The sequence below is a fragment of the Talpa occidentalis genome, unplaced genomic scaffold (genome assembly GCF_014898055.3).
Source record: "Talpa occidentalis isolate TD23 unplaced genomic scaffold, MPIMG_talOcc4v2.1 talOcc4.5, whole genome shotgun sequence".
Taxonomy (NCBI): Eukaryota; Metazoa; Chordata; class Mammalia; order Eulipotyphla; family Talpidae; genus Talpa; species Talpa occidentalis.
In genome coordinates this window covers 98,500,454-98,523,307 of record NW_023604861.1, presented here as the reverse complement: position 1 = coordinate 98,523,307, position 22,854 = coordinate 98,500,454, and the positions used below count along the sequence as shown (strand labels likewise).

General features: G+C 45.1%; 1 protein-coding gene across 4 annotated transcripts in view; it reads right to left on the bottom strand.

The window, feature by feature from the left end:
• KCNIP3 (potassium voltage-gated channel interacting protein 3) overlaps positions 1 to 22,854 on the bottom strand; it is a 74,455-nt gene that overhangs the window by 5,569 nt on the left and 46,032 nt on the right. For all 4 annotated transcript variants that reach the window (XM_037527853.2, XM_037527854.2, XM_037527856.2 and 1 more), the window contains 3 exons: positions 4,753 to 4,877; positions 4,241 to 4,310; positions 3,905 to 3,975 (listed from right to left, as the gene is read on the bottom strand). In XM_037527853.2, coding sequence (XP_037383750.1) covers positions 3,905 to 3,975; positions 4,241 to 4,310; positions 4,753 to 4,877 — 266 coding nt within the window. The remainder of the gene's footprint in view (positions 1 to 3,904; positions 3,976 to 4,240; positions 4,311 to 4,752; positions 4,878 to 22,854) is intronic.

The window sequence follows — 22,854 nt, the reverse complement described above, 5'->3', positions numbered from 1 at the left end:
GTCTAAAAGGAACAGAGAAAAACAATTTGGAAGAAACACAAATCATTCCAGAAAAAAAAAAACAAACAACCCTTAAAGTGTTAGATCAGAGATTAGAAATCCTGCATTCCTAAAATAAGAATAAGATGGTATAAAAAAGGAACAATTGAGAACAAGAAAGCACTGTGGGGAATTAACAATAAGAAAGCAAAATGACAGACCCAGAAGTAGGGTTGGAAGAGCAAGTAGAATCTTCTGGAAAGAAGCAGAAAGGCAAAGAGCCGGAAAATAGAGACAAGAAGACAATGAGAGACCTACTCCAGAGGGACCAACACACGAACAGCAGATGTTTCAGGAAGAATCAAAGGAGATGGAGAAAAGCATGTCAAAGAAGCAATGAAAGAATTTCCAGAATGGAAGGCTGGCGTTCAGGTCTGCTGAGCCTAGCACAATATGAGGGCACAGCCTCAAGTGTTTGTAGCTAGCTGGTAGATATTATGATGACATTTCCAAAAATGGGATGCAAAGAGAGGAATCTACAAGCTTCCTGACAGAAGAACAAAACCAAACAGAACAAACCAAATCGGGTGCCACACAGGGTCAGGAATCATCAGACTTTCCCTTTTGCCAGCAACACTGAAGACAAGAGGTCAGTGGGGCAATTGCCACCATTTGGAAGGAGAACAACTTCCTAGCATAGCTCTGTTCATTTGCAGTATGTCCAGCAAGAGTGAGGGCAGAATAAAGACACCCGCAGGCTCGAATGTTACCTCCCATGTACTCTTTGGTAGGAAGCTACTAGAAGATGTGCGTCTGAAAAGAGAGAGTAAAGCAAGAGAGAGGAAGAGGAGGAATCCTAGAGCCAGGAGAGCCAACCCAGGAGGGAGGGGATGAGGTCCCCAGTGGACAGTCCGTCCTGATGGGCGATGGAGTCAGTGGAAGGGAAACGTCCATTCAATGACTGGGGTGAAGGTCTGTGGTTGAACTGATGATGAAATCACAGATATCTGGCAAATGAAAACTCAAACAACTGTTAGCTGTAGGCAAAATACAAACAAATGCAGGAATGGAAAGCACAGTCAGAGTTTACTGCAAGGCTCGGCAGAGAATCAAATTTGCATGATGGGTAAACTGAGAGTCCCTGCCCATCCGAATCCTATAGGTCTGTCAGAAGCAGAGACATGGGCAAGGTGTGTATGCATAGGAGACCCAGCATCCCCCAGCAGGGAGTCTCTAAAACTGGACATTCAGAAAGGGGCAAAAGAAGCTTGGCATTGGGAGACACAGGAACAAATCATGCCAAGCGGCTGAACGAAAAGAAGGTGGTGACCTCCACAAGTGTGGGGTGGCTAACTGCTGTTTTTCCAAAGCACACCCTGTAAATCTACTGCACTCCTTCAATTCCATGTGTGCATAGTGAAGAAAACGAAAATACACGAAAGGAGAAATGCCTGAGCTTGTGAACTGATAATCACTGAAGTGTGTGCCTGAGTCATGAAAGCGGCGAAGTGTCAAAGCATCCCTGATTCATGTCACTCCCTCTCCCCTGGGGGCCGACTGGCTTGCACAGTGTGGGGCAAAGGGAAACAGTTCTGCTCTGGGCAACAGGAACTGGAAGTCCTGCACATGCTGCCTGCCGGCGTGCGCCAGGGGAGGGCACAGCACCAATGTCCCCCCATCTAGTATAGAAGCTGTCATGCTCAGCCATAGCTGAGGGATGTCCCCTTCCCGTGTCCCCCAGGGGCATGCACTGTAGTTCTGGTGTTACTAGGTGAAAGGTGGGTGGGAATGTCCACTTCAAGGCCACTGTGTTCTCAAGAGCACACAGATGTCCAACCAGCCCGGGTGTGACCCCAGAGAGCAGAGTTCCAGGAGAGCATGGGTAGTTGTTGTAACTGCTTGCTCTTAACTCCTCCTGCATGGACAAAGCCCATCACATCCACAGCCCCTGCTCTTTGGCTACCCCTGAGGCGGGGCCCAGGGAGGGAGGGGGCTCCTCAGTGATACAGCAACACAGGGAAGCCTTGGTTTCCAGGCTGAGACATCCCAGAGTGCACATGGGGAAGCCCAGTAGAGCAGAGCCTGAGCTGAATCAGCAGGGGAGAGTGGAGGGTGTGATGGGAGAGGCAGCCTCACCCTCCTCCAGATAAACCCCTGGCAAGCTGGGCCAACACCACCTGCAACTCGACTGGGCCGTCTGACTTCATCCTGGTTGCTTGAGTCTTGTATCTCAAGAACATACAAAAAGGACTGGGATCATTGTAACCAATCTGACTCTTGTTTTAAGGTACATTGAAAGGTGCAGTCTGAAGAAGTGAGCAGGGCCGAGTGTCCCTTCCTGACTGCAGGGATCCCAACCCAGGATCAGGCCCTGCTGGATGGAAGGCCCTGGGGAGAGATGTACCTGCCCCTTCCTGATAAAGCCTTCCTAGAGAGAGCACAGAATCCAGAAGATCCTCAAAGTAAACAAACACCCTGTACAGAAGCAAAAGAATGAATTCCGCATTCTGAGAGCACCCAGATAACCCCAGAAGAACACAGGTCCTAAGAAGGTGCCTAGCAGAGGGGCTCAGTACCAGCACCCCAACTCAGCCCTGATGCACCTCCACTAGGACTGCCATCTTACTGGGACCACAAGAGCCCTCCCTTATAGGAGAGAGATGACCACAGGCAGTGACCTTCTGGACACTTGCCACAAGCAAGGGTCCTGCTAAGAAATCACCTGATTTCTGATCAAGAAAAACCAGCTGGCAAAGCCCTGGCTGGCTCCATCACACTAGTTCCTCCTCACACCTGATTCCCAGAAGCCTCAGGTGCCGCTTAAAGGACACACAAGAAAATGGTCACAAGGGGGAGGCCAGGGACAAGGAATTTTCCGTGGTCACTCCCTGTACTGACTGAACTTTTGATGTCTGCAGGGATCACTGACAATAAAGGTGAAAACACCGCAGTTCACACGCGCGCTGGCTCTCGGATGTGGGCTGGAGAGGGGGGGCCTGATGGTCGCCAGCAAAGCGGGGTCCCCCGCCCCCCCCGGTCTGTGTGTCAGTGGGCCAGGCTGGGCGGCAGCATAAAAATAAACGGAGCAACATTACGATGAATTATTATTACACCCGGCCGGTCTGGGGGCTCTCTGAGGGGCTGGCTAGTGCTGCCGCTTTCCTGTCAGTGCCCTTGGCCCTGGAAGCCGCACGGGGGTGGTTATCGATCAAGCCCGGCTCTCAGCAAGGTTTTCCTCTACGAAGAGGTTTCAGCTTTTCGCCTGCAGCTATTTTTAGGGGCCTGGGCTCCACAGATGGGGCCTCTATCAAATGATCCCCTGTGGCCAGGCCGGGGTGGAGCCCACAGCACAGCCTGCACAGAGGCCAGGCAAGGAAGAGGCGGGCAGGCATCTGGGGAGGGGAGCAGCTTCTCTTTCCTGACAGGGGCCAACAACCAGGCTGCACTGACAACGTCCAGCTAGGGCACCCCTGGAACCCACTCAGGCTGGGGCACTGCCCCTGTGTTCTGGCAGGGCAGGACATTCTGGGCCTGGGTGCCTGGACCCCGCCAGCAATACAGACCTCTGTGCTAGACCTTGCCTCCTTCTCAAAGATAAATTCACACTGGGTCCCTACCACCTTGGTGGGCTTGAGTAGCTTCCCTGACTTGGTGGGGTTGGAACAGAAGAAAAGGCCGAGAATAGGGCAGCCAGACAGCGAAATTAAATTTCCCTGACTTCACAGTCAGGCCCAGGGCCAGCCAAGCACAGTCCATTCACTCCCCCAGGGACATGCTGGGCCGTTTACAATCAGAATCATGTCTGAGTCTCTGGATAGCACCACGATGACGACGAAGGTGCACCAGGGCAGGAAAACCCCCAAATCCCTCCACCCTACCATGCAAGCTGCAGGGCAGAGGACAGAACAGGTCACCAGGGACCTACCTCAAAGTGGATGGCCCCATTCCCATCAGCGTCGAAGGCATTGAAGAGGAAGTGGGCGTAGGTGGTGGCATCTGGGGATAGCAAGGGTGAGGGTGGTGGTTTTTGGGGTTCTTGGAATCCCCAAGCAGCCCCACCCAGGTATCAGCTGCATTCTGGCTGGACTTTCTCTTTCCAACAGGACAGAGGCAGTAACAGGTCTCCAGAAGGCAAGGAGTGGTTGGGAGGGTAGGGGTGCAGGTGAGGGGACCCTCCCAGTTAAAGGGACACCCACCCTCTGCAGAGCTGCCACAGGAATGAATGGGGGCTTTAGAAGGAGTCAGGGGGCCGTGGACTCACCTCCCTGAGGGAAGAACTGTGAGTAAATGAGTTTGAAGGTGTCTTCATCCACCAGGCCTGTGGGACACTCCTGAAGCAGAAGTCACCCCTCTCAGCACACACTGGTGTGTTCTGCCACCTGGCCCACACCCCGACTCTGTAGGGCTTGGTCTCTTCCCTCCCTCTAGGCCCACCCCATCTCTCTCACTCCTCTGCTGGGCAAAGCCTGGAGGTGGGCAGGGAAGCGGGGATGGGGTAGGTGGGAGAAAAGAGGCCAGTCCCTTTATGGCAAGTTGGAGCCTTCGCACACACTTCCCTGTACCAGCATCAAGACACAGACAGGGACATGGGGGCTTCAGAATACTGATTCTGGGATGTGGCCCTCAGCACCCCCCACCCCAGCTGTCCCACAAAATATGAGCCCCATCAAGGCCCCCTGATGCCATGGAGAAGTTTCCAGGTCTCCCTCTTCCCTGGAGCCCTGGATGGGAGGGGCAGTCAGGGTCCCTCCCAAGAGAACAGGGAGCACTCACGTTCTTGAAGCCCCTGTAGAGGGACTGCAGCTCCTTTTTGGTGAATTTGGTCTGTGCCTGCAGTTGGTCCAGCCCCTCCGGTTGGTGACGTACTGTGGACAGCTCCAGCTCACTGTCGCTGCTGTCTGGAGGGGGACACAGACCCGAGAGGGTGGGACACGTGCCCCGCCAATCCATCTAGCTCCAGTGTGGACACCAGGGCATGAGGGGTTGGAGGGACCATGTGTGGCCACTCAGGCTGCATACCGCACAGCGGTGGAGACAGCACACTTCTGAGCCATGCCTCATGGCCTCCCTGCTCCTCAAACAGAGCAGACCCTCCCCATGCACCTCACCTTGAGCGTGTTGAGGGTGCCCAGCCAGCCACACGGTGGGAGAGGGGTAGAGGCTGGGCTTGTTCTAGAGAAACACTGAACAAGGAAAGGCTGGCAGAAGGGGAAAAGACAGCAAGGCAGGCTAAACGGACCCCGGACCTTTAAGACTGATTTCTGGCCACCTCCTCCATGAAGCCTTTCATGACTTACAGGAAGGGCACTCTTTTGGCCCAGTACTGCTTTGTGCTTCTGCTTGGTGGTATTTGGTGTGGGGTGTTACTCACATTTGGATAGGAGGTCAGACCTCAGGGACCCTAGGGCAGGACCTTTTAAAAACACATCAAAATGTTAACTAACCATGGCTACTTTGGGAGCTGAGAGAGGAAGAGGGATTCCAGGTGACCTGGACTTTTTTTATGATTTTTCCTTTTATGTCCTCCTAATTTCTTTTGGTGGCAAGCATCACTTTTATAATATGGTAAGTCCCATTTAATGTCGTGGATAGGTTCTTGCAAGTTGAGACTTTAGGAATATAGAGAAACCTGGTCCATGAATAACACAGGTTCATTCATTGTCATGGGATTTTTTTTCTCATCAATGTTATAATAAAACAATGTTATTCAAAGGACTTGCTATATAAAATAAAGCCATGGATGAACTGTCACTGAATACCTCCTCCTTGCTGAACAGCATGCTCACATAATTATAGAACTTCCCACTGAAATGGGAAGCACAATGCCTGTTGCACTGTTGCCTCCCTAAACTCCCCGTGCACCTGTGAAAGGTGAGTCCATGGTGATCTGCACAGCCGTTTGCTGGCACCCACTGTAGGGTGAGCTGTGAGGCACCCCTCTGCCCTGCCCACCCTGTGCCCTCAGAGCCTAGCATGGTGTTGGGCTCTGTCAGAGCACTGCTAACCCGAGTCTGCTGAACCCAGGGCTAGGGCTGCTTCGTGCCTGGATCTCTCCCGTAGGCACTGCCCACTCACTGACCTTGAGTGCCCTGAGAACCAGCCAGCAGTCAGGCTCTGTTACCTGGTCCACACACATGCCCAGTCTCCAGCAGCTATTTCACACCTTCCTTTTCTTTAAACTTCCAGCCCCTCCTCCCTCATCCTTACCATCAGGTTGCTTCCCACTTCACTGAGAAAAAAGAACCCACAGAAGAATTTCCCCAAGTTCCGATCACCACACCTGCCATCTACCTGCATCGCCTCCTCTCCTCTTCTGGGAATGAGCCATCTGGTCCCTGGTGAGGCAGATCCATCCATTTAGGCAGGGCCCCTCTCCCCTACTCATGCGTGTGGCTGCGGCAATTCTCCTCTTCCCTCAACTTTCTTCCCTCCTTCCTGGACGAGTCCCATATGGACAATACTGGCAATCCTTAGTCAGGTTAAGTATATGCAAACCTTGCATGCCAACAATTCCGCTCCAGGTAAACATTACAAATAGAATCTCACCCAGCTAAGGGGAACTGTACACAGATGTGGCAAATGGAGTTAAGGGGGGAATTGGAGGCATCCTAGGGACCCATCACAAGCAGGATGGGTGGGCACAATATGTGGGATGCACATCAAAGAGAATTGTGCAGTGGATTACAGGTACCCACAGCAGCGTGGATCGATGTTAAAAATAAGATGCTCGATTAAGAGGCACACATTTTAGACTAAACAAAAAAGCAAGACTCAAATAAATGCTACTTATAGAAAGGATACCTTTAATATAAAGACACAGACAGATTTGGACAAAGGGTAAAGAGACCTAGTGTGGCGATATTAATAATAAAAAATATAGACTTCAAGACAAAGAAAACTATTAGGGATAAGGATCATTTTAGTGATATAAAGGATTAGTGATTTAGTGATGTTAGGATTAATTCATCAAGCAAACAGAATAATCTGTTAAACAACATGGTAACAGCTTTAAAATAATTGAAGCAGAAAAAAAACTCAAAACTAAGGAAAAAGGAGAGAAATCATAGTAACAGTTGAAGATTTAAACATCATCTTCCAATAAATGATAGAAATAAAGATATGAAAAAGATTGAAAAACACTATCAATTTATTTGACCTAATTAATAGTTGTAGAACATTATACCCAACAACTATATAATATATATTCCTTTCAAGAGTAAAGCCTGTGGTTACCAAGATATACCAGATACTGGAACATAAAACTGACTAGAACATGACTCTGACCCTAATGAAATTAAATTAAAATCCAAAGCAATATGAAATTCAAGAAAATACCAAATATGTGGAAATAAAGCAACACACTTCTACTTAAGCTATAACTCAGAAGAAAAACTACTGGAGAGTTTTGAAATGTTTTGTATGAAATGAAAATGAAAACACAGCATATCAAAATTTTCTGAGTGCAGGTTAAGCTCTGTTTAGAGGGAAATTTACAGTTTTAAATTCTTTTGTTAAAAAAGAGGTAGACAGGCAATAGTATGAATTTCTAGATCTAAGCTTTTCACAATCTAGTAAAAGGGGAAATTAAACTCAAAGTTATTAGAAGAAAAATAATAAAAATAAGAGTAGAAATCAATGAGGGCCTCCCCGGTGGCGCAGCGGTTGAGCGCTGGGTAGCAAAGCTGCCTGCAGCCTCTGCGGCACCGGTTCGATCCCCGGCTGCTCCCCGGCCACCAGAGGAGGGTCCCGCATGGCGCGCAGACCTCTCCTGCCGCCCGCTGCTCCCCTCAGCAGTGTACTTCGGTCCTTCTGCCTGCTCTGCTCCCTGCTCTGGCTCTGGTGAATTCTCTCACCCTCCCGCACTTCTGACTGTACCCAGTACTTGTATGTATAAATAAGTAAATAAATAAATCTTAAAAAAAAGAGTAGAAATCAATGAAAAAGTTAAAGCTAACAGAGAAAAACCAACAAAGTCATTAAAAAACTCAATAGACAAGTCATAGGCCAGAAAAATCTTTCTGGAGTATGTGTATCTAAAAAAAGATTCCTTTTTAGATATAAAAAGAACTCCTACAAATCAACCAGAATAAAAACTCAGTTTTTTAAATAGGAAAAAACTAAAACAAGGTCCATACACACAGGAGAAGATGCTTGGAGGCATTAATCATCAAAGAAATGCAAGTATTCTGATGCGAAATACCCAGTGATCTATCATTTCAAAAATACTGATAACACCAAATGTTGGTGAAGTTGTGACACCCCTGGGACTTGATGTGACATAACTTCAAGTGACCTGAAAACTGAAAGAAATACATGAGGCAAATGTTTTCAGGTTTTGGACTACAGCACAGCGCCACAACATTTGAGAGAAGAAAAACACTTGAAGGGATGTATACATTCACCCTGGTTGCTGCCTGCAAACATTTTCTGGACAGTGGCACATAGAAGCGGAGCAGGAGCCAGGGAGCGGCAGTCTGGCTGGATCGCTGAGGTAGACGTCGGGGCCTGGGGCTCCTGGGACAGGTGGGTTTTCATAATACAGCCCCGGGAGAAAAGAGTTGCACAGAGAATAGCCCCAGAAATCTGTGTGTGGTTTCCCCTTGCAGCCTTGACCAGGGACTGGGTTACACTCAAAATGAGACTGTGAGGCTCAGCCAAGAGCAGCTGTTATGGAGTAGAAGACAGAGACAGAGACCAAGAAGGACATACTCAACTTCATGAAGTGACAGGAAAAAATGGGAGTTCTGGCCCCGCAGAATGGAGATATTTCCCGAAGCACCTCAGACATTCAGCTGAAACCCCAGCAAGGTCATGGGAATAGGGGCCAGGCCCCAGGGCGAGGACAGTCCTCTAGAACAAAGGACAAAGTCAAAGCAAAACTATTCTAGCAAAGTTGTGGGGTTTTTTTTAAGATTTATTTATTTATTTATACAAGCACTGGGTATAGTCAGGAGTGCAGGAGGGTGAGAGAATTCACCAGAGCCAGAGCAGGCAGCAGAAGAGGCAGACTGATGAAGTACACTGCTGAGGGGAGCAGCGGGCGGCAGGTCCCACTGCGCACCATGTGGGACCCTCGCCGGTAGCCGGGGATCGAACTGGCACTGCAGAGGCTGGGGGCAGCTTCTCAACCCAGCGCTCAACCGCTGCGCCACCGGGGAGGCCCTGTTCTAAGAAAGTTTAAAATGAAATTTCAAGATCAAGGGGACCTGTAAATGCCAATAAATTAACTGTATTCCAAACTAAAATTCAACAGGAATTATAAGAATATTATCCAGATTCCCTACAATATGCCATCCACCACATCCAACATAAAATAAAAAGTCAGAAGACATGAGAAGCAGGAAAATGTGACCCATAAACAAGAGATAAAGGAGTTGACAAATTATGATGTTTTTATTACTAGAATTATTATAAAAGAATTTTAAAACTACTGTTATCAACATGTTGAAAACATCAAAGGGAAGAAAAGAGTAAACGGATGGACATCTTAGCAGAGAAATAAAAACTATAAAAGAGAACCGGATGGAACTTCTAAGCCTGAAAAAAACACACAATATCTAAAATTTAAATTTCACCTGATGAACTTACAAGAAGTTTGGACAATACAAAAGAATAGATCAGTGAACTCAAGGACATGTCAATAGGAACTATTCAAACTGAAAACAAAGAGGAAAACATTAATAAAGCCATGTGTAGAGTCTTACTGACAATATTAAGCAAACTAATTGTATTTAATTAAAATACCAGAAGTAGAAGAAAAAGAAACTGGGACACAAAATATATCTGAAGAACTAATGCCCAAGATTTCCCAAATTTGTTGAGAAATATCAGTACACAAATCAATAAACTCAGCAAACCTCAGGAAGGATAAATTAAAATAACAAAACAAAACATACAGACAGAAGAAGAGCAATAGGACAGTTGGCTTCTCATGAGAAGAGAAGGAGACCAAAAAATAATGAGTAGAACACTACTTTAAATTGTTGAAGGAAAATATCTGTTAACCTAGAATTCTAGAATCCAGTGCTAATATCTTTCAAAAAGAAGGATCAAATAAAGTCATTTTCAAATAAATGGATGCTAGAGAACTTGTCACCAGGAAAGCCCCACTAGAAGAAATGTTGTGGGAAATACTTCAGGATGAAGGAAATGATATCAAATAGAAACCAGGATCTGCGAGAAAATAACAAGATGCTAGCAGAAGAAGTAATCTGAACTAAATGCATATGAAAATGTAACATCAAAAGTAATGAATGCAGCTAGTTCTTAGAGGGATACTTAAAGTACTAAGTGCCTATTTTAGAAGCGACAAAATTTTTAAAATAAATATAAGATTCTACCTCAAGGAACTAGAAATCATAAAGTAAGGCTATGGCTAGCTGAAGAAAGGAAAAAGAAAAAGATAAAAGCAGAAATCAATGAAACCAAAAAAACCAATAGAGAACATTAATGAAATGGAGAGATAGTTCCTTGGAAACATCAATAAAATTGATAAAACTCCAGTAGATATGTAAAAAAAAGTGAAAGTGAAGACAAATTATCTATATCAAGAATGAAACGGTAAACTCTGCAGACCTTAAATGGATAAGAAGGAAGTATCATGAAGTTGCACACAAATTCAATAACTTTGTTAAAGGGGACCAATTACTCAAAAATCACAAACTAACCAAGTTCACTGATGAAAAGTATAAACTGAACAGGCCTAACCTTATTTCTCATGAACACAGATACAAAGAAATTCTCAACAAAACATTGGTAAATACAATGTATTAATGCTTAAAAAGAATAACATACCATGCCAGGTGGGCTTTTTTAAGAATGCTAGGTGATTCACTATTTAAAAACAAATCAACATAATCTGCCATATTAATAGCCTAATGAAGACAAAAATACATGATCATATCAACTTATGTAGAAAAAGTGATTGACAAAGTTCAACATCCATTATAATAAAAAACTCAGTAAATTAGGAATTCAAGGGAATTCTTCAACTTGGTAAAAACATTTACCAAAAGAAAAAAACACAAAAAACAAAACCATATAGTTAATTAGTTAACAGCACACTTAATGGTGAGAGATGGAATGTCCTCCTCTGAGACTGAAAACAACTACCTGCTCTTTCCTCTTCTATTCAACATCATAGTAAAAGCCCTAGTGAGTGTAATAAGAGGGAGAAAAGTAAAAATACAGGAATAAGGCAAGAAAAGCATATAGATTAGATTAGAAAGAAAAAAAACCAACTATCCATAGTCTCAGATGACATGATTACCTATGCAGATAATCTCAAGGGATATACAAAAGCCCTCTTCACAGGATACAAGGTCAACACACAAAAATCAAAATCTATAGATCAGCAATTGGAAACCAAAATTTAAGGAACAATACTATTTAGGCTCATGTGTCCTACAAATGAAGTACTTGGGTATAAATCTAATCAAAGTATAAGTAGGTATTAATTGAATAAAATAATTAAATCTAGTAATCTATATGCTAAAAATGACAAAATCTTGACAAAAAGAGATCACAGATTAAGTAAGTGAAGAAGACATACCATGTTCATGCGTTGTAAGATTCACCACAAAAATGTCAATTATCTCCAAAATGAACTACAGATTTAACATATTTCCAATAAAAATCCCAGAAGGATTTTTAGTAGACACAGACACACTGATTCTAAGAATATTGAAAAGGAAATAGAATAGCTGAAACAATTTTGAAAAAAATCAAAGTGGGAGAAATCAGTTTCTTTGATTTTCAAAACATTCTATAACTACTCTAATCAAGATTGTGTGATGTTGGAGGAGAGACAGACACATAGATCAACGGGAATAAAACAGAGAACACAGAAGTACAGCCACACAAATATGATTGCCTGATTTTTGACAAATGTGCAAGAGCAAATCAATGGGAAAAAGAATAATATTTTTTTTCAACAAATGGCGCTGGATAATTGGATCTAAAAATTAACTTTGTCTTAAAGCTCACATCTTGTACAAATATTAACTCAAAACGGAGCACAGAATTACATTTAAGACATAAAACTTGTTGGAAAAAAACTCAGGAGAAAATCTTAGTGACCTGAGTTGAGGCAGAGTTCTTAGAGATGACATCAATAGCCTAATCCATCAAAGAAAAAAATTGATATATTATACATTTAATTGAAAATTAAAATTTTTGCTCTATAAGAATACTGTTAAATAAAAAGGCAAACTACAGATTGGGAGAAAATATTCGCAAATTACATGTCCAACAAAGGATATCCACAATATTGAAAGAATTCTCAAAACTCAGTGGTAAGAAAACAACCCAGATTTATAAATGGACAAAACATGATCCAATACTTTACCACAGAAGATATACAGATGAATACACAAAAAGATGTTTAACAATATTTAAATGGCGAAATACAAATTGAAGCCACAACAAATACTACTACACAACTATTAGAGTAACTTAAATAACAAGAATGAGGGGCTGGGGAGGACCCAGAGTAACTGGAACCATCAGATGTTACTGGTGAGAGTCAAAATAGTACTGCAGCTCTGGAAATCAGCTTGGCAGTTTCTTATAAACATGCACTTGTCATGTGACCCAGAAATCTCACTCCTAGTTATTTATCCAAATGATATTATATCCACACAATAACTTTAACTTTAATGTTTGGAGCAATTTTATTTACAATCACCAAACCCAGAAATAACTCAAATGTCCTTCAGCCAGTAAATGGATAAACAGACTGTGGTCCATCCGCACAGTGGAACTACATTCCCCACATCAAGCTACAGCCTTTTTCTCTCTTTTAACCCACTTTCCTCCCCTCCTATCCCACTCTGCGTTGAAATGACTCCAGTGAAACAATGCCCCAGCGCTCCCTACCAACTGCTTTCAAAACACTCACGGCTCTCTGGACGCTGACCTAGTTTGCTGGACGTGGCCAAACGCACCAAAGAAGTTGGGGACCATCAGCAAATAGGGGAACGTTATGGTGCCCCCCTCAGGAAAATGAAGAAAATTGAAATGAGCCAACCCGCCAAGTACATTTGCTCCTGCTGTGGCAAAACCAAGATAAGGAGCGAGCTGTGGGGACCTGACACCGTGGTTCTTGCATGAAAACGGTAGCTGGCGGTGCCTGGACCCACATCACCACTTCTGCCCACAACATCTGCCCTCAAAGGCTAGAGGCCTGAAGGCCAGTGGAAGCGCCTCCATTTGAAACACTGCCAGCCAATAATAAGTGGGTTATGTAACAGAATTACTTTGATTTGTTAATTTTGTTAATGTCCTGACATGCATAGCATTAATTTTGCTTCTCAAAGACTTGGGAATTAAAATCCTTTCATTGGGCCTCCCTGGTGTTAAGCACCGCGCTATGAAGCAATCCAGAGCCTCTGCAGAAACAAGTTCGATTCCTGGCCGGCCAGGGAGCAACCCACATGGCACGGCAGACCTCTCCTGCCTCACCCACTGCTCCCCTCAGCAGTGTATTTCAGTCAGTCTGCCTGTTCTGTTCTCCGCTCTGGCTCTGGTGAATCCTCTCACCCCCTGCATCTCTGGCCTGTTCCCCAGCTCTTGTGTGAATAATTAAATCTTTAAAAAAAATCCTTTCATTTTTACTGGAAACAACAACAACAACAAATACAGAACTAAAGAATCAATGGTTAAGCTCCATATTGCTAATATAGTGATTCACTCAGTAATCTTGATGATTAAATCATATAGGTGTAATATGGGAATGAAAATTACAGTGTTAACATGGGTAAACATTAAGGACATGATGCTAAGTGAAACAAGCTAGACAGAAAGACAAATGCTGTATGATTTCACTTATGGAATCTAAAAAATGCCCCGCTTGTAGGGGGGTAGTGGAGGAGGGGCAAATGGGAAGATATTGGTCAAAGGACACTCCCAGTTATAAGATGAACATGTTCTGGGGAGCTATTGTAGGGCATGGTCACTAGAGTTAACAAGACTGTATTATATACTTGAAAGTTGTTAAGGACTAGATCTTAAATGTTCTCACCACGACAAAAAAATAGTAATTCGATGTGGTGATGGATGTGTTAACTAATCTCTATTGTGGTAATCATTTCACAGCATTTATATGCATCAATTCATCACCTTCTATGCTTTAAATTTACACAATGTCATATGTCAATTATATCTCAATAAAGCTGGAGAAACAAACAAATAAGAAAAATTATATCCTCCCTTCACTTTTGAATATATATGCAAACCCTTTGACCAAATGTTGTTAAACTAACCCAGCTTTATTTTTTTTAAACATTTTTTTAAAAAGATTTATTTATTTATTTATTTATACAAGCACTGGGTACGGTCAGAAGCGCCGGAGGGTGAGAGAATTCACCAGAGCCAGTGCAGGGAGCAGAACAGGCAGACTGACGAAGTACATTGCTGAGGGGAGCAGCGGGCATGGCAGGAGAGGTCTGTGCGCCATGTGGGACCCTCGCCAGGGGCCGGGGATCAAACCGGCGCTGCAGAGGATGCAGGCAGCTTTGCAGCCCAGTGTTCAACAGCTGCGCCACTGGGGAGGCCCTAACCCAGCTTATTTTAAAAAAGAAAAAAACACACCACAGTCAAGAAGTTTTTTTTTATCTGTAAGAATTTAAGGAGGGAAAATTATATGAGAATTTAATGCTGAAAAGGTGTTTGATAAATGTCTACATGTATTTATAAGTAACTAAACAAAAACTCTTAGCAAAGTGGGAATCAAAGGGAATTTCCTTAACTAGATGCAGCTTAAATTTGCAAATCCTATATTTATTTACAGAAAATATTAGATCTAATGGTAAAGGCTAAGACATATTCTCTTTAAGATTTTGGGCAAGCCAGGTTGGCCACAATTACCACTAATTGATGTTCTGCCAATGCTCTAAGGAAATTTCAAAAAAGAAATAAATGGCATAAGAGCTGGAAAGTAAGGGATAAAACTAACATTATCTATAGATGATGTGATCCCGACAGACCAAGAGAATCAATACATATGAGAGTTTAGAAAGGTTGCCAGATACAAGATTAATATAAGAAAATCAATAGTAATTTTCTGCAGCAGTAATAACCACCTAGAAAATATAATTAAAAGACAACATTCATAATAGCCATAAAATCTAAAAAGTGTCTAAGTATTAACTAAAATTCAAAAGGCTTCTTTATAGATGGATATTCTGAATACATTTTAGCATTTTAAACAGATCCACATAATATGAAGATGTCACTTCTTCCCAAAGTAATCTATAAATTCCACACAATTGCAATCAAAAATCTAGTTGGAGATTTTTGAGGACCTTGATAAACTTACTCTGAAATACATAAAAAGGAATGCAAAAGTTCATAAAAATTGAGAAAGGAAGAGCAAAGAGTTAGCTTCCTTTAATAGATACTTATACATATTGCATAGTATACTTATACATATTGCACAGTCACTATAATAAAAGGTGTGTGATAAGCACACGAATAGACAAACACACCAACAAAGAGACCAGAAAGCTCAAAGAGAGATGAAGAGAATTTCACAGAAAGTTTGAGGAGAGGTCAGATTTGGGGAGAAGTTTAGTAGATGGTGTTAGGAAAACTGGCTTACCACATAAACTAAATCTGGATCCTTTTCTTATGCCATGTACAAAAGTGGGCTCTGGATAAACTAAGGACCCAAATCCCAAAGGTAAGTTATAAGATAAATAAAATGTAAAAATCTCTTGCTAACCTAAGGATGGGAAAATATTTCTTAAAACTTCAAAAGTTCACACCATAAAGAAAAAAAAATATGATGAGTTTGATTACATCAAAATTAAGGCTTTCTGTTCAACAAATGGCTAGCTGGCCAGTCAGAGACGCTTGAGAGATGGGAGAAGACAATGTGAAATGTTTACAAATGTAAAAAGAAGAATGTCTAGAACAGATAATCAGAAAAGGAAACCAGAAAGATGAATAAAATTACAATAAAGATGGCTCAGCATCATTAATATTGGGAGAATGCAAATCATGATGGGCACCCAACATTTTTAGATCGGCAGGAAATAATAACGAAATACGGAGCCTGACAACCCTGAGTGCTGCAGAGGATGCAGGTCAATCGTCCTTTTCCAACATGCTGTGGAAACTGGCACAACTACGGGGCGAACTCTGCATTTTCATACTAATGGCGTCTATTCATGCAAAATTACATTTGCATGTCCTCGAGTGCAGTATTCCTTCTTTAGGCAAACACACCAGAGAAGCTCATATGCTCAACAGACACACACAAGAGTTGTCATTGGGTGTTGGGATTGTTTTGTGTTGAAATAAAAGTCACCAGGGCACTCTTTGCAATAACAATAATTTGAATCAACCAAATGTCCACTGACAACCAAGCAGATAAAAAGGATTGCGGGGCACTCCCTGGATGAAATCTTCTAGATCAGTAAAAATATGAACGACTGTAATAGCACAGAGCTATTAGGATGGAAGGATGAGGCTTAGGAACATCTAGAACCATCCTAGAACCAGTCCTAGGAGACCAATGTGATCCAAAATCAAACAATATATTTGCAGGGATATAAAAAAGCTAAAATTATAAATAAAAAAATCAAGGACTGGCAAGCACAGCCTGACGGTGGTAACCTCAATGGGGTGGGATAGGAGAGGAGCTCACAGAGAGGCAGCCTGGTGATGTTCTGGCTCTTGGGGTAAGGATGGGTTCCCTGGCGTTCATTATATTACTCTTTGTTAATCACATATGCAAATAATTGTTTGCATTTATTAGAGGCTAATTAAAATGTTTAAAAGTAATTGGAGTCCATAGGCATGGGGCATGGGGTGGGGTTGGGAGGGGGAGAGAGAGAGAGAGACCGAGAGAGACACTTCTGGACCTCATGTAACATCAGGCACTTGGAAAATAAGAAAAGGACAGTATCCTGAGAGTAACGGTTAAAGGATATACAAAAGCAATTTATAGATGAGGAAACTGAAAAAGCTAAGAAGTACACAGAGGTCTTCAAAGCATTGGTATGAAAAATGTGTACGAGCAATGAGGAAACTGAAAGTCACATTCATTAAACCTGCAAAATCTGAAGCCTCCTTACAAAGTCAAGCCTCAGTGGGGGACGTGGACTGACTGCTTGCTGAGCTCCAGACTCACCTGCCTGTGATTAGCACTTGGATGTCTCGGAGGTTCTCAGATGGAACATGTCCAAACTAAGCTCCTGATTTTCAATCTTCCCCCCAAAACCTGCTCCACGCAGTTTCTCCAGCTCAGTTGGTGGCCATATCGCTCTGCTGGGTGCTTAATCCCTGGGTATCATCCTTCCTCCTCACCCTCAACCCACAGGCAAATCCTAACAGCTCTCTTTTCTACACATTTGACTTCTGACTCCTTCCCCCACCTCCACTGACCTACTCCCACCCAGGCTTGTCTCCTGGCCTGCCTCCCTCGTCTGTCCTGGGTCTCACAGGTCTGTATTTCAAACAGTGCTGGGTAGGATTGCTGAAAATGTGTCCTCCTGTACTCCATGCCCAACTTCCCCAAGTCTCTGTGTATGAAAATCCTTACAAGGTCAATAAATGAGGCCCCTGTCCCCCTAGATCTGGCCTCATCCCCTAGGTCTCTTCCTTCTTGCCCTTCAGCCATGCTGACACCCTCGTGCCCCTCAAACCTGGCAGGCACGCTCCCTTCATAGGGCCCCCACTTGCTATTTTCTCTGACACGGATGTTCCTCAGAACCCACATTTCCTTCAGAACTCTGTTCAAATACTATCTCCTCAAAACCCCTCCACCATCATTATCCCTCATCTCTGTTTTATTTTTTTTTCATTTGGCGGACTCCCTGGCACATGCATATTTCTCTATTTAATGGTGTATGGACTGAATCCTGTTTCCTCTTCTCCCCACAAGTTCACATGGTTAAGCCCTAACCCTTAATGTGACTGTACTGGAGGCAGGGTCTTTAGAAGGTAATAAAGGTTAAATGAGGTGATGACTGTGGGACCCTGGCCCAATAGGACTGATAAGGATATCAGAGAGACCTTCCTCTTGTTCTCTCCCTGCTCTCTCCACACACAAGCAATAAGGAGAGACTATGCCAGGACACAGCAAGAAGGTGGCTGCTGAGCCTCCCTGGTGGCTCAGGGATTAAAGACACAGCACTATCAAGCAATCACCAGCCACCGCAGCACAAGTTCGATCTCCAGCGGGCCAGGGAGCTAATCCACATGGTGCAGCAAACCTCTACTGTCTCGCCCGCTGCTCCCCTCAGCAGTGTATTTCAGTCAGTCTGCCTGTTCTGCTCCCTACTCTGTCTCTGGTGAATCCTCTCACCCCCTGCACCTCTGGCCTCAGTTTCGAAGACCCCAGTTCTTGTATGCATAAATACATCTTAAAAAAAAAAAAAAGAAGATGGCTGCTGTCTGCAAGCCAAGAAGAGAAGCCTCACCAGAAATCAAGCCTACTGGCACCTTGATCTCAGATTTCCAGCCTCTGAAATTGTGAGAAAATACATTTCTGTGGTTTAAGCAGGCCAGGCTCTGATACTTTGTTATGGCAGCCCAGGAGAACAATACAACTCAGCCTCTCCCTCTATCACTGGGGCTTCAGCAGGGACGCTAGTTGGCTCACTGCTGCACCCAATCCTGGAACAGTGCCCACAAATGCGGGGGGGGGGGTGCTCTTGTAACACAAGCTTGGTCCTACATGTGGTACCTTGTTGAATGAGTATGTGGATTACTGGGTTTTAATTTGAAGGTGTGCAGGCAAGGCCTACCTCCTGCAGGTTGATCCAGGCCCCAAGGCTCCCAGTTGCTTACTCCTATTAGGCCTGCAGGGTGTGGCAGGAATCAGCGAGAGGTGATATTCCAAGGCTCAGATCCAATGGCAGCAGGTAGGGTAGAAGTGCACCCTGGGCAGAAAGTCCAAAGTGATCCAAGGGGATACATGGGCATGGGAGCCACCAAAGGGCCCAAGGCAGGGGAAAGGCTCATCTGACCACCATTCCAAAATGGTCACTGTGGCTGTCAAATGAAAGGATGAAGACAACAGCGAAGAGGGACTGGCAGGAGATGTCAGAAGGAAGAAGCACTGTTCCAAGCCACTGAATGGACCGGGTTAAACAGCCAAAGTCTGGGATGATCCCATGTTTCTGACCTGGGTAAGTTCTGGTGTCATCCACCAAGACAGGAGGGGTGAAATCACTCAGAATGGGAAGATAAGTCAGGGAGATTGCTGGTGGCTTTTCGACATCACTCTAGCACACTGTCTAGAGGAAGCCTTACGTGGCCTCCTATTTCCTACCCATCAGGGCCCAGGCGCTGTAAATTCAGATGAAGGAGAAGACTGTAAGTTACAAATTACTTAGGTGCACTAGGGATACAAATGGTTTCTGTCTGTGGAATATAGTCCTTGAAGCTACTGGCTATGATTGACCAGTTTTCATTATAACATAATATAGTTGACCCTTGAATAATGTGGGGATTCAGGGTCTATATAACTTTTGACTTCCCCAAAACATAACTAATAGTCTGTTGTTGACCAGAAACCTTGCCAATGGTAAAAACAGCCAATTAACACATATTTTGCATGCTATAAGCATTATCGACTGTTCTAACAATAAAGTAAGCTGGAGAAAAGAAAATCGTAAGGAAGAGAAAACACATCCACAGTTCTGTACTGAAAAAAAAAAATGGACCCACATAGTTCAAACACACGCTATTCAAGGGTCAACTGTAGTCTTATCCAGTGTCAGTTTCTAAGACAGTTTGGCATCCTACTTGTTTCTTTACTAAACTAAACAAGTGAGTTTCTAATGTTGACAGCTGTGTCTGAACAGGAAGAAGACAGGCAGAGGAAATCTCTCCTTTCCTTGACTTGGGAAATGTCCTGCCCACTCTGTGGAGTCTTCTCCACCTCCTTTCTGAGGAGCTAGGTGCCCCTTCCCTGAGGAACCTGTTCTCTGGTCTAACCCCAGACCTGTCTGGGACTCGCTGAGGTACAGGGACGGGCCCCTTCATCTTGATTCTTATAGAGTCGAGCCCAGTGCTGGGGCACCCGATGCTCTCGGGGGTCACCAAGGCCTCTCCTGGCTCTTCCACAGGAGAACTCCAAGGACTTGTCCCTTTTTGGTTTATTTCATGGGAGCTGCGGCCAGATCCTTGAGGAGCTGCCAGAGGCATCACATCCACCTTCTGCAATTACAGGCGTCCTGACAATTAATGAATCCAAATAGCCACTTTGCACAGCTTTGCTTGCCACACTGAGGAGATTCATTGGACAAAACAGTGATGTCAAGCGCTTCCTCCATTCTCCCTCCTATCTCTTCCTGGGCTCAGCCCTCCTCTCCCCTCTCCAGGAGCTGGTCCTAGACCATTCCCTTCCTATCAAGTCTCAAGTATTAATAACCAGGGGATCAGCAATAAAGATGTAACCTCTCCATCAAACAAGTATTTTGTCAAAGGAAAGCATGAGGCTTTCAAATTATTGTTTTAAAATTTTACAACAGCTTGATAGATTACAGACTGGGCTTCTTCCCATCATCTAAAAGTTTCCAAGTAGATTCCTGCCCGACACTCCAGGCAGCCCGCTCTGTGCAGGACCCACCTGCATGTGCTCAGGGAACGGGGCTCCAAATCTTTAATTCACTGAGCTGAGATGTACCAGGTACTGGGTGAAAGCAATGTTAACCCCCCATGTTGCCCCACCACCTCTGCAAGGCTCACCTATACTCCGCAAAACCTTTCTCTTGAGACCCCTTCCCCTGCCGGTCATTAGCCTTCTTTGCTCCCCTTCTCAGCAAAACTCCGAAGTGCTGTCCACACTCACTGCTCCAATGCCCCTTGAACCCAGCTGCTGGTCAAGGTCCCTTGCAGGCTGTGGCTCACTCACACATCCTGTAGTGAAATATGTATCCAGCTCAGTGCCATGCACATAGCAGATCCAAGAGGCAGACTAGCCCCCCATTGGGGTACCAGTGAGGTGGAGGCATTGAACTTGGGTGTGATTGAATTTGATAGTCAAAAAGCATCCACATGGTTGCCAAGGGGAGTGTTCATGGGTTTCCTTACCCCAATATTGTGTCTCAACACACAGCACACTCTAATGTCCTGACCAGGGGCCCCCAATCCTTGTAGTGATGGGGGCCTCTTAGGGCCTCAATGTGGTCCCCACACTAGTGATCTAATGGCACACTTCTTAGTGAGATTGTATCTAGTGGAAGGCAGCTGTGACTCTGCATATTCCAAATGAGGCCTAAGGGGACCAGGAGGGAAGTCAGCCCTACACCACCCAAGGACTGTCCTCTGAGGGATGGCGCTTAGCTCCTGAGAAGCACAGTTGGGCCTGAATTGCCCGCTAGTGCCTCTGGCTTCAAATTTAAGTTTGAGAAAGAGGATGATGAATCTCCAGCACATGATGAAAGAGGGTTCCCCACCCTGCCCAGTCATGGTGAGGGGTACTTTTTGTCCTATCCCAATGCATGAGCCACATGAGGCCTCCTTGGGCTGCCCCAAGGCCTTCACAAGGCTCCCTGTGGGGAGCAGGATCTTTTCTTGGGCCTGCTTTGCCTCAAGCCATTACTCATCTTTACTCCCCTTTGCAGCAAAAGTCCAAAGTGCTGTTGCACTTGCTGGCTCCAACCCCTCTTTACCTCAGCCCTCCCTGTGCCCCTGCTGGTCAGGTGACTTCTAGACCTTGGTATCCCTCTGAGGAGCCCCAGGGCCCTGTGGTAAGGGGAGGCCTAGGGGGCAGGACTCCCTTTCCAATCTGAGCAGTTCCTGTTCTCTGTCAGGAGGTACTGGGCTTTGAAGAGACTTCACTTGAGATTCCATGATTAGGCCACTCTGACACTACTGTCTAGATATGCAACAGCCGAGGCACTGAGAAACCCCCAGGCTAATGCAACATCAGGCTTTGAGCTCCAGCCCACCTCCCTGTCTTGCAGAAGCCACCCTTATAGAGCCTGCCTCTCTGCTTCCTTCCCCAGGGCCTAGCCCAGGAGTCAGTCAGACCCCCAGGCCCTGGCTTTACAGAATGCCACCACCATAAAGTGCCTGTCGAGTGCGCCCACCTCTCCTACTAACTTCGTCTATATGCATAGTGATGAGTGACCCCAGGGGTGGGATCTGGACTAGGTCACTATGGGCAGAAATGATGAGGGTCACTCTGTGCTGGGAGCTGCGACATGAGCTTTGCACACACTCCACACTAGGCTCAAAATGGCACCAAGGGAGACTCTTCCTGCTTTGGATTTGGCGGACCCAGACAGTTGCTATCACTTTGGGTTCTTGACCCCTGCTGGGATCACCATGGTCATGTCCATGGCCCCCTTGGCTCTGCGGAGTTAGAGACACATCTAGGAAAGGTATGCCGGAGCTTGGAAAGGTCCAGACTCTCTTACCCCCTGGCTTGGCAACCTCAGGCAAGTCACTTATTCTCTAGGAGCCTCAGTGTCCTTATCCATAAAATGGGCTGGCTACTGAGGACAAGATGATTATATGTACCTAGTGCCTCGCACAGAGAGAGCGCTCACCGGATGCTGACTACTGTCACTGCCATCACTACCCCACGACTGTCCAGGGGCTGCAGGAGTCCTGAAGGATCTGCAGTTTACAAAGAGCGGTGGACCCTACCTGGGGGAAGGGCATCAAGGAAGTTCACTACCAGGCTGCCAGCAAAGGCAGCAGCAGGTGCTGGGGGAAGGGGAGCAAGAGGAAGGCCAGGAAGAATAATGGTGGCCCCTTACGTATGCTATACACCAGGCATCAGCTTCAGACCTGCTGCTCTCCTTGGTCACCTTTGCAAAGCCAGTCACGGGGGGGGGGGGGGGGGGGAGGAGGTGGGGGAGCGGGAGGGTATTTGTGGGGGGGTGCTGCACAGAAGGCAGCAGCTGAGGACTG